The 17,443-nt window shown below is 38.4% G+C and overlaps 1 protein-coding gene across 3 annotated transcripts in view; it reads left to right on the forward strand.

Annotated features, from left to right (window-relative positions):
• The window catches only part of ANO2 (anoctamin 2), a 200,223-nt gene that overhangs the window by 26,073 nt on the left and 156,707 nt on the right, over window positions 1-17,443 (forward strand). For all 3 annotated transcript variants that reach the window (XM_052790553.1, XM_052790551.1, XM_052790552.1), the window contains exon 4: window positions 15,297-15,395. In XM_052790553.1, the coding sequence (XP_052646513.1) occupies window positions 15,297-15,395 (99 nt within the window). The remainder of the gene's footprint in view (window positions 1-15,296; window positions 15,396-17,443) is intronic.

The raw sequence follows: 17,443 nt of genomic DNA on the forward strand, positions 1-17,443 counted from the left end.
CACACCAGCCTGAATTAACGTGAAATGGCAACCTACCAACTGCCCGCCTGAGTTGTGAGCCTGCTAGATGAGGTGCTCGGATGGATCCCAGGGAGGGGACCAGCAGAGGCTGCTTTAGAGAGTAACAAGACATGATGCTCCTGCTCAGGACTCGCTCTCCGCGCTACCCTCTGTATTCGCATACTGCTCTGTGGGAAACCCAAATGCTGCTTTTTCCTTTGGTGGGGGCAGGGGGAGAAGGTTTGAACACCAAGGCAGTCGCCCCGGAGGGTCGAAGTTCAAGCAGGGGTTTCTAATTTGGGTGTATATATATAAAACTGTGTGTATGTATACTGTGCGTGTGTATATATATATCTCTATACTAACGTGTCAACTTCAGGGGAATTAAGGCACTTTTTAGACTTTCAGAGTTATATAAACTTGTGTATGTGTGTTTGTGCTTTTAGTCAAAAGGAAGTGTTGCAATTAGTTGTATTTTTTTTTTTTGTAAACCATCTCTATAAATATTTGAAAAGAGCTAACACATGTTGCAAATATTTAGTTAATGGTCTTTGTTGAAACGAAATTTAAGAAAGCTCTAAAATCATAATATCCTACCAGTATTAAGAGGTCATTTTGTGTGTGTGTGAATGTCCCAGTTGAAGCCTGTTTCAGCCAAAACATCTGTTCAGTTATCTGTGATTGATGTGTGAATTTTTTGGCAAAAGCCCCACTCAATATTTTTAATAGTGAATGATAAAGTTATATTTTTAATGTTTTAACACCATGTGCAAAAGTTATATAACCAGATCTGGATCTATGTGGTTACTGCTATTTATACTACTGTTGGGGCGTATGACAAATGAGAATCCAGTGTGTTCTAAATAAACACAGAAGAAAAAGGTAGATCCTGCATTACCAAGATCATAATTTGAGTGTAAGGAAATAGAACAGAGTAGCCAAGATAAATTACAGTGGGATTACAAAGAATCAGTAATATGTGCTATCCGCTCAAAATTGTGTAAATGAGATCTCGATCTGACCAAAGCACTTTATGGTTAAAGGTTTTACAATGCATTTAAATAATCCTTGACCACAAATACAATATTTGTGTAATATAAATGCCGTTAAGGATATGTAGTAATGGAAGGCAAAGACACAATTTTCTGTATTGTTTCTTTAGTAAACTAAAATATGCAGTTAATTTATTGCCATGCCTTAGTCTGCTCGTTTCTCATTGTTTGCCAATTACTGCTTAAATTTGCTAAATTTTTTTTTTGCTTGTTTTTCTTGCTCCCAGTTTTGCAGAATAATTCTGAATCTCTTATCTCAGAATACTCTCCCTATTGCACGCCAAGAACAAAAAGCATCTTGTGATCAGTATTAAACAGATAGATTCTGTGATGCCCCCTGCAAATGGACCAGAGTTTTGCTTAAGACAACTGTTTACTGAAGACTGCCAAAACAAGTAAAAAAAAAAAGGGCAAAACACCCCCCCACTTCTTTCTTTTGATCTCAATCCTAATATATCCTTTCTGATAAACTTAGAGTTAATGATATCACTTGATGTGTGATCACCTCTGAACTGTTCATGTATGTTAACACAATGCCAGACATGTGAGGACAGTGGATGCTGGAGCAGTTTCTGTTATGAGACCAAGTCCTGAGGCTCTTTCTCAAGCAAGCAGTCACTGAAGTCCTTAGGAGCACACCCTACTAAGGCACTCAAAACTTAGCATAATAGGAGTTTTCGCTACAGGAATGACTTTCTGTATGTTCAGTTTGTGAATGCTCTTAAAGTACCCACTTAAGATGCAAGCTTAAGTGTGTGACTCTGTCAGGGCTTTAAAAATGACGGCTAGATTCTGCAGGCCCTAGTAACACTAGTACAAAGAGATATTTTTTTTCCCCATTGATTTCAGCAAGCTTTGACTTAGTGCTCATGAGTAGCTATCCTGATGTATAGAAGGAAATACATTAGAGAGTAAATGCATTTCAGGACATGTCTAAAGATTGCAGTGCCTAACCTACAGGAAAGATTTGGCTGGAGCATCCTTAGCCACTGAGCAACAGGCAGACCTCGCAGAACTCTCAGGAGAGTCGCTTGCTTTTGCTATGCAAGATTTGGGTATTCTGTTGCCGAACATATCTTCTCATTATTAAGTCACAGCCTAGCATAGTTTTTATGTGGCTTTGTTACATAACTTTCCTTTTCTGAACTTTTAATGTTTATCAGAAAATAATAGTACTTGCTACTACTATTCAGTATGGCACAAATATAGGAAAAATATGGCAGAAACAAAGGTACAATAGTGTTCAATGTGATGCGAGATATATATATATATATGGTTGGTTTTTTTTTAAAGGCTGTCTAGACAGAGGTACTATGTGATTTTCTTTGACTATCCTTATGTAAAACAAGCAAAAAGACTTATGAAAATGACATAATAAGGAGTACTTCTAATGAGGCGTAACATGGATTTTAAGATGTGGATGAAGGTACTTACTGCTATCAGTGTATAGCACCATATTTATTACAGAAATCTGGTAGTGATTTCCTCTAAATTTCAATTTGTGTGATACCACCAGATTTGGAATAACAAATCTTATGTTTTTACTTTGCTAATTCATTTCCCTTAAGGCACAAAAAACTTTGGCATTGTATCAGGTTAATATTCATATTCTACATTCTATCTGCTAAATATCTTTTTCATAGTTGAAGGTTAATGGCCCACCAGACCCTTACATCTCTATAAGTGATTTGTTCAGCTTTCTACATAAATCTTCATATTTCAATGTCAACCCCAAAATAAATTCTTACTAAAATATGTTTTTGTTGAATGCTGTTGTGAAATGTATTGGAGAACCTACAACTTTATAACGTGTCAAGCTTTACCAAACATTGTTATAGTAACAACATTTGCTGACAGTTTATTCTTAGAATTGTAATAGAAATTGAAACTCACATTGCAGTTACAATGATTTGGCAACTGTTTGTTTGGGGGTTTTTTTGTTTTGTTTTTTTTTTACCTGACAGATGGCTGGTCAAATAAGCAATATAGCTGATGGCTAATCCCCTTTTAATTTTTGTGTTACAGAGGAGCAAATTGGCACCTGTAAATCCTGACTGGCTGCCTTTTTCTTTTTTTCTGCAGAGGGACTCCAAATTTATGGTGATGGAGATGAGAGTTAAATCTGGCCAACACAGGTTATGGCATGTAGGAAGCAGTATTGCTAGGAAGGATGAATGCAGTATGTGTTCTAATAGGTGTTCTACCCATATCTACTGAGTGATTGTCTTCTGGACCATAATTTTTGGGGAGATGAGACTAGCAGTATAGATGAGAGAGATACCTGATGTGGTGATAGAGCGTATTGAGGGCTGATTTTCAAAACTGTTGATAATTCAGCATGTTCTACAGAGATCACTAGAAAGCGCTGGCTGATTAACATTTCTGAAAATGTAATATTGTCTATTTACTGGCTGATTTCAGTAGTGATCATCATGCCCCTGTGGGAAGATTTCCAGCCTAGGTATCACATTAGCTGAGAGAGCTGGGTCTCAGAGCTCCAGAAATAGTGTAATACTGCACTTTCCATCTATGAACGAGGTATTTCTTGGACACTGATTCCCAGCCTGTTTGCCAAGCTTCTCATGTTAGGCTCAGCTGCAATGTTTCAAGCAATTATTTTTCTTTGCTTGATGATTTGCTCAGATTGCAAGGCTGCTGCTGCTGTTGCTGCCTTCTAATCATCTGCAGAGCCTGCAAGCATCCAGCAGAGCTTATCAGCTTGGCCTCCGCACTTCATCTGAAGCATGCTTGTGCCTCACTGGCTGGGAACCGTTTCTCTAGGAAGTCCTTGGAAACAGGGAATGAGTCCCAGAGTCAGTATGGCTCTTTTATACCCCTGCTGATGCTAGGCAGTTGGAAATGGAGTCTGGTTCCTTGTATTATGTGTGTTTAGTTGAAGAAAAGGAGACGTTTCTACCTGAATTTAGTTGTCTCATTTGCTGAAGTACAAGAAATACCATTGTACTCTTTTGCAATCTGTCCTTGCTTTTCCCCATACCTGGCTGTACAACCTAAAATGAATTGAACCAGGATTGTAAATACAACCTAACAATAATAAAAAATGTATCACCGTTGCAACTAACCACAGTCAAGTACTATATTCTGGAGATGGGATGAGCTCCCTTAAAAAACACATCCTTTGAAGAAGTTTAAATTGTAACATTGTCAACATAGGAAAGGTTATTTTTTATACTCAGCATTGTGGTTTTTTAGTGCCAAAATGTAGGAAATGGAGATACACCAATAGTGACCTTTTCCAGCACCCACTTTCCCTTTCTAAAGTTAAATCCCATGTTTTCTAATCCCATCTAATAGACAACAGCTCACTAGTTTTTGTAGCCTTCAGATCAGTTTTTGAGCATTGATGTATCTTGACTCATCCAGTCTGACATCTTTTGGTTCAAAAGAGAAATGACTTTCTGAAGCACGCGTGGAGTATGCTGTACTTCAGTCTTGCTCCTGCTTATTCTTGTTGACAGCTACCGAGAACAGAACAATTTCCCTTGTACTATGCAAGAAGAGAAGTGATTTTTTCTCAAGTAACCAGAGTATTGGAACACATAACTAAACAGCATCATTAGCTTTCCTTTGGTTGATCGGTGAAGATGAAAGTATTTCTGGCCCTTACCTCTCAACAATAAAATACATTTAAATTCTTTTCCTTGTGTTAAGTTTTGTCTGGATTTGTTCTTCCTTCAGTCAGTGCTTGCAGATTCCAAATTAACTTTGATCTTTTCCCCTTGCTGATAAAACCTACATGATTCCAGACTCGAGTGTGTTCAATTTTCAGGTCATAACCTTTACTGATGCCCATCTAAATAACTCTGTTAACTTGGTGTAGCTGTGCCTAGCCTGGTAGTCTCATTAAAACATCAGAAGGAAAGCAATTGTATCATAATCTGTATTATTTATTATAAACTAATCACCAGATTGTAGCATGACCTGAAGATAGAGGAACTGCTCAATGGTGAGATTCTGAACTAATGACAGCTCTTGAGTCCCCATTACTCTCTAGACTTGAGGTATTGCAGAGTGCGATATGGTAGGGAACCCCGGCATGGTGTTAGCACCTACGGAGACACTTTCATCAGTCAGGTTCTGCTCCACCACCGAACAGAGAGCTGTTGATGGAGGTGATCCCTGTGACAATAGTGAGTCATAGCAGCCTATGATCTGTCCAAGGGTGAGGCAGTTAGATTGCTTTTTTGGCTATGCAGTTAATCGAAGAAGAGATGATAGTAGGAAGTAGGAGGTCAGATACTGGGGAGAAAGAAAGGCCTAAAGTCCTTCCTATTAGATTTGGCATAATTGCTATAAAATGATCCTATCATTTAAGACAGTCTATCAACACAGTACCATGTATCTAACAGTTGCAATGGTAAAATGTTTAAGAAAAAATAGGAACGGTACAAACTTCTATGACACTTTTACTCTAATGTTCTCCTGATGACAGCTACTTTCATTTCAGGTAATTTCCACCACTTGATGTAGATTGTCTACCTTCCATGGATCTCTTTTCCAAAGTCTGGTATAGTTTCTTCTTGAAACATCATACAGTTTTGCACCCACAAAGTCTTTTGGCAAGACAGAGGTACTACCCACTGCATTAATATCTGTGTCCTTCTGTTTATTTTGAGTCTGGGTCCCAATAGCTTAATCTGGCTTTGTCTGAGGCCCTTTAATTCTTCCCTGAAAGAGGCAGTAGGCAGTCCATTCACACCCCCTCTCCTTATCACACATGATTTTAGAGACTTCTACAATGTCTTCCTTAAGATTGCTCTTCTCCGGAACGAAGGGTCTCAGCCTACTCAGTGATTCCTATATAGCTGTCATAGTAAGGCTTTTATGGTGGTTGTTGCCCTCCTCTGAACCCATTTGTGGTCTAATTTATCTCTCTGGGGGTGAGGAGATGGGGACTGCACATTGAGTTCAAGATGTGGATACAGCATGGATTGCTATGTTTAAATAATATTTTTTTCTTAGTCTCTATTACTTTCCTAATGGAATGTAATCTTTGCTTTACTCCTTGGCTCTGACAAACCACTGAGCTGATATTTTCAAGGAACTTTGTGTTGTCACCCCAAGATGTCATTACTGACTGGTATAGGTCAATTCAGAGCCCAGCATGTTATATGTGAAACTGGTTTTAATCCATGGATATTGCTTTTTATTTATTTACATTGAAAGCCATTTGCCATTGTTCAGGCTCTTACTCTCATAAAGCTTTTCTACAATTTTTCGCAGTCTGCCCTTATCCTTGCTACCCTGAAAAACTTCATCAGCGCAGTTTGTCTTCTCACTGCTTATCTCTTTTTTCCAGGCCACTTATGATGATGCTGTACAGTACTGACTCTGCAAAACCTCTTTGGTGACTTTTCTTTCAGCAGTGCAGGATCTCCTCCTACCCAGTTTCCTGTTGTTTAACCAATTATTTATCCACCCCAGGACCTGTTGCCTTATCCAAAATGTGTCACATGATGTTACTGTGTGATTGCCAGTGCTTCTTCCCCTTCTCTCCCTGTTTACACTGAGGCTGTAACTGTCCAGGGAGGTTTTGAATTCCCCGCCAGCAAACAAGCCAGCCAGAACACTTTGATTATCTTCATCTTAATCCGCTCCCAATCAAGCCTCTGCAAATACAGCCAACCTTCCTTTTACTGCTACTGATCTTTGGTGAGAGACCTCAAAGGGAGACACCATCCTGGAAAGGCTTGTAGCCTATGATTAGGAGAACACACTTAGTAAATGAAATACATTTGTACTATCTGTTAACACTTTTAAATTAAAGAAAAGTAAACCCTCTAAAATATTTTTCCTAAGAATGCATTGAAATTTAAAATCTTTCAACACAAAATTGAATCATCCCTTTATATGCTTGTTTGTTAATATCCCAGGTCAAGTATTGAGCAATGAAACAATATTTTAAGGTGCCTTTCCTCTGGTTTTCAGTTTGCTATCCTAACCACTCTTTTTTTTTTTTTTTCCTCCAAATTTTTTTTCTTGAGGTTGAGTCTGCTAGAGTAGGGGTTCAGTCTCTATTTCATTAATCCCCCTACTGGTAAGATGCCTGTTATCTGGTCTAAAGATTGACTTCCACGATCTTGCTGCTTCATCTGGAAAATTGTTTAGGGTATAAATCTCTGCACAGATTAGCGTGTCTCATTCCCTCAAGAGGAATTACATTTTGCCCTTTTTAATGTTAACTCTTTGGCCTCAAGAAGTTTGTTGATTTTATTATTGATAATCAAGTTTGATATGATGTATTTTACAGAATATTGGCTTATTTGCTAGCTAATTTGGCACTGAATGTAGCCAGGCCAGCTGATTACGTGTTTTTCCATTGACACTGCCAAAATACAGGAGGTGGTAAAGTAGACACACTCCTCCCTTCCTCTTTGAGGAAGTCTGATTTGGGTAGGTTTTTTCAATTTTGCATTTTATTATTATTTCTGGTATTCTTCAGTCTTAGAAGAGGTACTGTAATTGTGATATGCTTTTGTAGCAAGAAATTTGTGTCAGTGACATAGGAGAAATTTGCTGATAAAGTTATTCTAAACAAATAGGGAAGATTTTGCTTTACATTTGAAAGTCACATTTGAAAGTCACATTTTTCATGCTGTAGTAATTAGTGGCCATAGATAAATATTTGGAAAGTAACCAGGAAAATGCACTAATTTTAAAATCCAAAATGTGCATTCAGAAAGAATTAAAAATGAATGACAATCCTGACATATTTGTTACTCACCTCCATATAGGTTCTGCATTGAGTACTGCAGTAAGGCAGAGGTCTCTGCCTTTTTATATTTGGCAGACTTAACAATCTATTCTACATTTGTGCTTGAGTTTCTAACAGCTCATTTTCATTCTGTTGTGTGCCATTAAATATTTCCATCTTCTTCAGGGGAAGCATGCCTGTGTTTTTAGGCTTCCTGTATCATCTTCCATTCAGAGACACTTTCTGTCTATAGATGAGTGGGAAGATTTTGGTTGGAAAGGCAGCAATGCCATGAAGAAACATTGCAAAGGATGTGCAAAGTCAACTGTTTCGTACCACAGTGCTTTATCTAAGGAATTAAGGTTATATAGTTTCCTTTAAAGTGTTTTGGCCATATCTTTCATTCCAAGGTGTTCTGTTCTTTGCTTATACACACTAGTATATTCTTTAACTGTTTATGTTCAGAGGTGGGAGTAAAAGAGTAAAATACACAGGACATTAACACCATCATCGCTGTTCGTAGAAATGAAGAAAGAGAAAGGCAAACTGTCTAAATGTGTAAATTATTGTAGCTTTGCTTAAGGTCTGAAATTTGGACTTGAGCATGTCTGCTTCACATATTGTTGAGCAGCTAAAAATAACATAACTGTGAACTAGATGGAGTTTACCTCTGCCATCAGTGAACAAGCCTGTGCTTTGCATCTTTACACTTGTGCTTTGTGTGACTGGTTGTCTGTCAGGAGTGGGACAACTTCTTGGGGCTGTTGGGGATTGCTGCTAATTATTTGTAATACCTTTGCAAGAGAATCTGCAGTCATTAATGAGGATCTCATTATGCTATACGCTATACAGCCATACAGTAAGGTAAATCTGTGTCCCAGAGAAATAATGAAAATAGAAAAGGGGAAGTTTGGCAAAAAGTAAAAGGACTACAGTTTTTGAAGGAAAATGTGGAAATTATAAGATGTGTAGTATGGCTATTGTCCGTAGCTGTAGAGTCTTATCTGTTTACTGTATTATTTGAGCACCTCTCAATCTGTAACATATTTATCTTCACAAATGTCTTTTGATAGAGGGAAGTTCCATTATCTTCATTTAATCAGTGACAGAGAGAATTAAATTACTTGCCTACAATTATATAGATAACATGAGTAGGGAATTGTTCTGGACTGACATCTCCATGTCAGGACATTCTGGGTCTTGACGTCTCACCCGGACTAGTGCACTGCCCTTCCTTTTTATAATGTAACTGACACACATTCTGATATGTATGCTTTGCGATAAACTGATTTTGTCTCTTGGATACAAAACATTAAGATCAGCAAAACACCAATCCCTGGACAGATAGAGATTCAATACATTTGGCACAAAACATAGACGCTTTCACAGTCACTGTCTGAATCTGGCAATGCTGTGTCATTCCATCACGTGCTACCCATGCAGGGGGCCAACAGCTCAGTATTTGGCTCAGCTTTCGTAAAACGTATGTGACCAGAGTTCTGTGATAGTAACAAGAAATTGCATTTTATTTGCACTATCACATCACATTGTTATTTGCCTCGATTTCCAGGGCTGGTATCAGGAGACTAGACATTAATTTTGAACAATTGCATTTGCAGACGTGACTGATCCATTTGGTGACGGAATAAATGGGAAGATGATTACTTTTACTGAGCTACTAGGACCTGTCTTTTTTTTTTCCTCTCTACAAACTGTCTCATTGTTGCTTTCCTAATGTGGCTGGTATTACCAATGTCAGCAAAAGATGTCTGATTATATTAACTGAAGCTATTAGAAACTTGCTGTCTGTATGTGTCTGGTATTTTTCTGACTATTTAACAATCACAGAAGGATAAAATGTTTAAGGTCCAGATAGTTTGTCTTTTTAAGAAGGAAGTTTACATGCTTCAGGTTTTATAATTTATGCCTTTCCATATCCTATGTATATTTTTTTTAAATCATAAGAAAGCTTAGCAGTTCCCTTGGACTCCCTTAGACAGTAGTTAATCACTTCTGTTCAGCTTCTGTCTACCCTTCAGTGTTTCTCTTTTCTTCCTATTAACATACACAGCAGAAATCTATTTCTTGGGACAAGTATTTTAAAATAACTTATTTCCTTTAATATATATGTTATATATAACTATATTCCTTTAATATAGGATGAGTGATTTCATGATGAAGAAATAATGAGAAAGATGTACTAAAATGTAGCATTCAGCAATGAATTTTGTATTAGCAGAGTTGCTAGGAGCGATGTGCTAACCACAAAAAAGTCTGAGGCTCTCCCAGAGCATAATTACTGGTTTTGGCCTTTTTGTTGTCTTGACTGTGACTGGCAAATATGATGCTTTTAGCATGATATACTTTAGCTCATATTAGAAGTGTCTAAATAAATTGTTGAGAACACTTCATCTTGAGGTGACATGGCTGACACATGACAAATGGGCTGTCTGAATGAAGTAAGGTGGGAGTCAAACTGGCCTGACAAAATAATGACACTATGAGAAATCTTTAAGCTGGACACGCAGTACTCCACCTTTTACATGCCGTGCTTTTGCGGAGCAACAGGACTTCTCCACAAACTCCTCTTGCAATACAGAATGCTTCACAGTGCATCTCCTCAATCTGTGGCCTGTCCCTGCAAGGGCTGGAATTGAGAAGCTGTGAACTGGAAGAGATTAATAAAAGCATGGTAATTGTGTTACAGTGGTTCAAAAATATTCCATGTTATGGTTGGACAACTGTAAGTGTCAAAGTGGGTGAGAAATACGGATATGCCACTAAACCTACAATGACAAAATTCTCACTTGATATCTGACTTCTGTAGAAACTTACGTTCAATGACAAATCTAAATTTTCAGGCAGAGAGAGCTTTTCTACTTAGTCTAGCTATTATGCTTTTCTAGCCATGTTTCAGAACATTCAGCTTTTAGTTAAAAAGAATAATAATTTTTTGAGTTTTCACTAGTCAAATTATAATCTATAGGAGTACATTATTTACATACATCTATATGAGAGCTTTCATAGTTATCATACATCTTTTTCTGCTATGACCTTGATGATAAGTTTGCAATAAATCTTAGACTTGCAGTTGATGGAGGTGCTAATGTATTTTACTGTTAAGGCATGAAAGATAGAAAAAGTCTCCTTGGAGAAATTTGAATTTTATTCAGCCTATACATTTCCATTATAAGACAGAAAAAATGCAATGTAGACTGCTGTTAAAGTCCTGCTTTAAACTACTATGAGCACATGACAGACTGAAAGAAATATCTGATATATTTTTCTTCATGTGCTGATTGAAAAGCAAACCAGACCTTCCAGGTTTTCTTCCATTTGACTTTAATGCTGAGTTTTCCTATCGAAATGGGAAGGCCCAATTCAACTTTGCAAAATAGAAAGGAAGCCAAGATATAAATATATCTTGAATAATTCAGAACCAACTTCCACTCCTGAAACTTATTGGAAGAGCTCTGTAATATGGAATATAGATTTGATGAAAAAAGGATCATGAGAGCAACAAATCTGTTTGTCATCTGCATAGCAATACTTCGTCATTTGAGTAATATAATCAGGGAGTGCAATGATATAGACATAGAACAATGCAGAGCCAAGAATAAAGTCCTGTGGGACATCAGCTGTAAGTGAAAAAGGACTTGATTAAGGATAGCTGTATTAAATAACAAGTGAATGGTCAGACAAAAATAATGTTAGCCAGCATAACATGCTAGCTTTAGTGACACATCTAGAGTACAATGAATAAGCAATGGTGATTGTGAGTATTCAAAACAGAAGACTGACAGCATTTCATTAGAGCAAATATTAAATTGTATTCACGAACACATGTACCTTGATCATTTCAGGTGACTAAACAAATGACACCATTTAGTAGATGTCTCCAGTAGACCTTTATAAATCCACTCTGGCAATGAGAAAAACAAGTTCTAACTTTTGGTTATGTCTGCAATACAATAAGCACTCTGGGAATAAGTTAGATGAACAGATCTTCGTCAGTCATCATAACAATAATGCCAAAAAGGGCATGCAAACAGACAACTAAAACTACTGCAGGCTTGAAAAGTGGGGAAAGGAGCCTTACCAGAGGAATAGCTGGTATAGGTTTTTATTTTGGTGGCTCGGTAGAAAACTAGGTAGATGGTTTACCCCTTGAGATATGGTATGAGACTGATGATTTAAAATTTATTTTAAATTTCTTTGATTAATTTTAATGTTGGGAAAACACAAGAAGGTGTGGGAAACATGGTTCTAGAAATCCCAAGCTAAATATTCAGCAGTCTATTGTTCTGCACTTTTTGTTTACCATGCAACAGGAATCACCTGGTCCTGTTTTCCCTACTTTATTTACTTTGCATTAGTCTTTATTAAAACGATCTCGATTTCCTATTGTGGGGTGATTTTTAAGGCTTTTAAAGATTTTTAAGGCTCTGATTCCTCAGCATCTGATATCACTTCATGAATAGCACAACTTTCCAACATATTTTTGTTCAAATATACAAAGGTCATATTCTTCATCTGGTCCTTTCTCTCAAATTATCTGACTGATTTTATTTGCAATCTGTGTAGTCACATGAGCCTGAGCTGGAAACAACCAATTAGATCAGACTGTCCCTCCTCTTGCCAATGTGGAATATAGTCCCCCAGACAGAGGACATACGCTTGATTTTAGCCAAAAGTCAAGAAGAAGCCTCCTGATCTTCACCCACTGAAATTTAAACTCTCATCTGTTATTAATACATTTTCAGCAAATAATTACCAGAACATCTGCTCATGCCCAGTAAATTTTTACTTCCTTCTCTTAAAGCTGACTTCCCCTGTGGACTGATGAAAGAGATGTTCTGCAGCTCATTCTGCTCTTTAAAAGTGATGTAGTGATCTTTGTAGTTCATGTAGCAGCTATAAGGGAAATAAGAGCAAAATGATTGCAATAAGAATAGTAGGATTTCCATCTAACTCTTTTAAAAAAAAAAAAAATCAGGAAGCATTATGAAACATTCAGCAAATGCATGTTTGGTGTTTACATGAAGTTGTAAGCATTTATACAGTTTGAAAAGATTAAATACTGGTTCTAAAATGCTGATGCCAATGTGATAATGACACAGCTTTATTTGGAAGTTGATATAAATTGTATGCAAATAAAAAAAAAAATCACTGGCTGAGAAGAGAGGCTTTTCTGAGGTAAATGTGCTACAACAGTCTTTCAGATTTAGACATATGTTTAGACTGTGATTCATATTTAAAACTTTTCTTAACTCAAGCTTTTCAGAAAGAGAAGTCAATTTCCAACAGGAGATGCTAAGTTTCCATGGATATGGCCTATGTTCCCGGAAGGTAGAGTTGATGCTGCTTGTTGATTACAGTGACTTTAAGCTATGTCCATTAACATTCTTCTCTACACAAATGCAACTATTTGTACATGTAACAGGCAGCTACTCACAGGTGGGACACTCCAGGTTTGCATTTAAGCCCAACATGTAACCCAGCTATGTTTCTCATCAAGTTGGACGCTCTGCTTCAGTTTCCTTGTCTTCTAAATTTCAGGATATATGAGGGAATGATGTTTTGGGTTTCTGTGGTGGAGTTTTAGTAGCAGTGAAGGGGCCGCAGGGCTGGCTCCTGTGAGAAGCTGCTAGAAGCTTCCCCAGCTCCAATTTGGACCCGCTGCTGGCCAACAGCGAGCCCATCAGCGGTGGTGGTAGCCCCTGTGGGCTAACATATTTAAGAGGGGGAACCTGCAGTGAGTAGTGGGATCGGAATGTGAGAGGAACACCTCTGCAGATACTGAGATCAGTGAGGAAGGAGGGGAGGAGGAACGGGGGAGGACGGGATGCCCCTGCAGCCTGCAGTGAGATGGCAGGCTGTTCCCCCCCAGCCCATGGAGGGGAGCGGGGGAGCAGATGCCCCCAAGATGGCCAGGACTCCATGGGAAAGCCCGCGCTGGAGCAGTCTGTGACCGAAGGACTGCAGCCCGTGGAAAGGACCCACATTGGAGAAGTTCATGGACGACTGTCTCCTGTGGGAGGGACCCCACGCTGGAGCAGGGGAAGAATGAGGAGTCCTCCCCCTGAGGAGGAAGGAATGGCAGAGACAACGTATGAGGAACTGACCCCATCCCCGTCCCCCTGCGCCGCTGGGGGAGGAGGTGGAGAGAACCGGGAGTGGAGTTGAGGTGGGAAGGTGGGAGGGCTGGGGGGAAGCTGTTCTCAGGTTTGGTTTTACTTCCTAATATCCTTGTTTTGATTTGATTTGTAGTAAATTAAATTGATTTTGTTTCTTCCCCAAGTTGAGCCTGTCTTTTGCCTGTGACCATAAGTGGGGAGTCATCCCTCCCTTATCTCGACCCGTGAGCTTTCTTTGTGTTCTCCCCTCCTCATCCCACCACAGATGTTACTGGCCGGGCTTAAACCATGACAAATGAAAATAGAGGTTCATACTCCCCTGAAGGGAGGGGACTGTCCTGATCCTTACACATGTGTGGGTGGGAAAATGTAAAAGTGACAGTATGCCCTAGTACCAAAGCCCCAGCATGCACACAGCTACACAAAGATCATTAATCGTAGCATTAATCAAGCCTTTAAAGTCTCCCCCACCCCCTCCACTTCCATGTCCTTCCCAAAATATGTCCTCATATCCTCTTTCTAATCTCCATCCCAACTTTTATTCCCTTCATTTCCACAGTAAGCATTCATCTGTATAATTTAGTGATATGATTTCTTTGTGTGCATTGAGGAAAATTCTTTATCAACATGCCTACTTTTCATTTTCATGCTTTTGCAGGGGTGCTGCTTTCTGATCTTAGAGTGCCTTTGTGTAGCTCAGATGTGCTATCAGGACAGCACCCTCTCAACAGCCCAGATCGCAGCAAACTGGCTGTGCAGAGGTTCTCCTGTGTAGTCTTCTGCCCCTGCACAGCATAAGCAGTTATTTACATGAACATTAGGTTCATGTCTCTCTTTGGAAGTTAAATTTGAATGTTTTGTTTAGGGTTGCTACTCCAACTACAGATATTTAGGGCAGTAAATCTTGGGCCTGATCCGCTGTAAGGAACTACTAATCTGAAGAAGTGTCCAGAAAATAGTTGGGCAAAGCTGAAAATGGGAACCTAAAGCAAAATCCACCCAGAGCAGAAGAAAAGTTTTTTCTTTGTTGATTCAGATGGGCACAAAAGCCCACTAATGAAGTCAGATCACTTACAAAATATCAGAGTGTGGAAGCTGTAGCTGGGAGGTTTCTGGTTCACCTAACTCCAAAATCTGGAACTGTAGCCTTCTGTCTTCATGGTGCACATACAGCTACACTGTAGGCAGTAGATTAATGGATTTTAGAGCATTTTAAAATTCAGCTTTTAAAGAAAAAGTCACTTATTTTAAGCCTATTTGTAACAGAAGTTGGATATTCACTGTGATTGCCTACTGTTGCATGATTTAGTTGGAGTTGACATCTTGAAACCTTATTACTGTATTCTGTTCAATAATATTGAAATACATTGTTTTCACTAATTTATGTTTCAGAATAAGAGCCAAGGATTGAGTTTTGTCCGTATACATGCACCTTGGCAAGTACTTAGTCGAGAAGCTGAACTCCTTAAAATAAAAATGCCCACTAAAAAGGTAAGTATCTTCCATTTCTATCAACTAGTTGTATGACTGGAGGAGGGCAGATCAGAATGGTAGTTAAATGTATAGAAGCCCATGGAGTTATTTTATTTCAAAATCAGAGCAAACGAACTGCCAGGCTTATTCTTTCACATTACTAATTATTTTGAGATGATTTATTCAGACTCATATGTAAGATGGGATTTTCAAAGGGGTTTTCAAAGGCCACAGAGGCAGCTGGCTGCCAGTCTGCGTTCAGAAGAGTGATGAAAGCGGTGAGTTTTAAGGAGGGCTTTGGAAGCTGAGAAGGCAGTAGCTATTTGGATTTTTGTCAAGGAACTTTCCTCAAAGGTGAGGGAGTATGGAGATAGTATGATAGCTGGTCATTGCCTTAAGATTTCTCTGAAGTCTGGGGATGCTGAGAGAACCTGTTTTGGTGGTATCAATGACTTAGTGAATTCAGACTTACCTATTGTCATTAAAACTTTGGATCACTATCTTCTTTACAGTCTTCACAGTCTGCCTTCAGCAGAGTTGCTGGCAAACATTGTAAATTCTGAGTAGCAGATCCCAAAATTTGTGGTCCTGCAATGATTTAGCATGTTGGCTAACAACTCCACTGAAGTCAGCGGAACTGCCTTCTGCTTTCAGTTAGTGATACTCATCAGTTGCACTACTGAACACTTATTTCATTGCACTGTCATTAGAATTAAAGGACAGGCTGATTTTATTGTCTTTCCCAAGGTTGTTTGGTTTTTGTTTGTTTGTTTTTTGGTGTTTTTTTTTCATATTAATTGTTTTCACCCAGCAAAAGCTTAGTGTTGTTCACATCTCATGGTGTTACAATCTGTCACTGTTGGAAGCTTGGCTAAGCCAATCTTGCATACTTTTAGTGTATTGTGTTTGCACCCCAGGAAAAAAAAATCTGGTTACTTCAGAAAAATCTTTGAAAATGAGTAGGTTTTGGACAGTTACAGTACCTATGTCCTTTCTGGCATATCAATGGATGTGTAGGCTCTTTCTAGAAATAGACCCACATATTCAACTCCTCTCTCTGATTCCTTCCCAGCTTTGTTGCTTTTGTGCATTTTTAGTGTCTACTCATTTCTCAATCCTTCTTCCCTCATGGGAATTTTCCCCACCTAGCTTTTTGTAGATACACTGAAGCAAATTTTACACTGTTTTAATTGACGAATATTGCCATGATATTGTTCTGAGTTAAGGTCTGTCCAGGAGCTTGTAGTCTCCAATGGACGCCCTAGTCATTCACTAATAGTTCTGCATTGCCTTCTCTTCTCTGAATGGGAGAAGAAATGCACAGTATATCATAAGGCCCTAAAGACACAGAATCATCTGCGGTAAAGACATCTAAAAATATTGACAAATTACTTCATTTAACTGATATATATTATACCTTATTTATAGCATCCTTTACTTTAAAGCAACAGATTTCAATGAACCAATCGGGTCTCTGTACACTTCATGTTGAACGAAACTGCCACAGAACTGACATTTATTGAATAGTATGACAAATATTCGAAGAGTAAATGAACATGCAGTCATTGATTAGGCAGTTATGAAAACAGTGTTCAGGTTTGTACTTGTAATTTATTTTGGTGTGTAGAAGACAACAAAATGAAGTATGTCTACCAACAAGGAAACCAGATCTCAATTTTCCTGAAAATTCACCCTAGGGTAATAAGTTGTTTTGTATAACTTACAAGTGATACGACATATGCAAGGAGTAGATTGCTGACAACTCTTGTTGACTGCATTATTTTTTCTATTATGTCAACTGCAGAAATGGAGTACTACCAGTGCACTACCAGAGAGCAAGCATGACAGGAAATCTATGTTCATGTCTTACATTTTTTTGCAATTAAAGACAGTTGGAAGTGGAATTTCCTGTGAAGAAAACAAAAATCCGCTTCGAAAAACTGAAATCTTTTATTTTGAGGATTTGGCACTACAAACTGAAAAATTCAGCCAGTACCCACTAAAGAGAAAATTCTATTTTTGTTCAGAGGGACTAAAGGTTATTTTCAAGGCACATTAGGTACTTT

The sequence above is a fragment of the Harpia harpyja genome, chromosome 6, assembly GCF_026419915.1.
Source record: "Harpia harpyja isolate bHarHar1 chromosome 6, bHarHar1 primary haplotype, whole genome shotgun sequence".
Lineage (NCBI taxonomy): Eukaryota > Metazoa > Chordata > Aves > Accipitriformes > Accipitridae > Harpia > Harpia harpyja.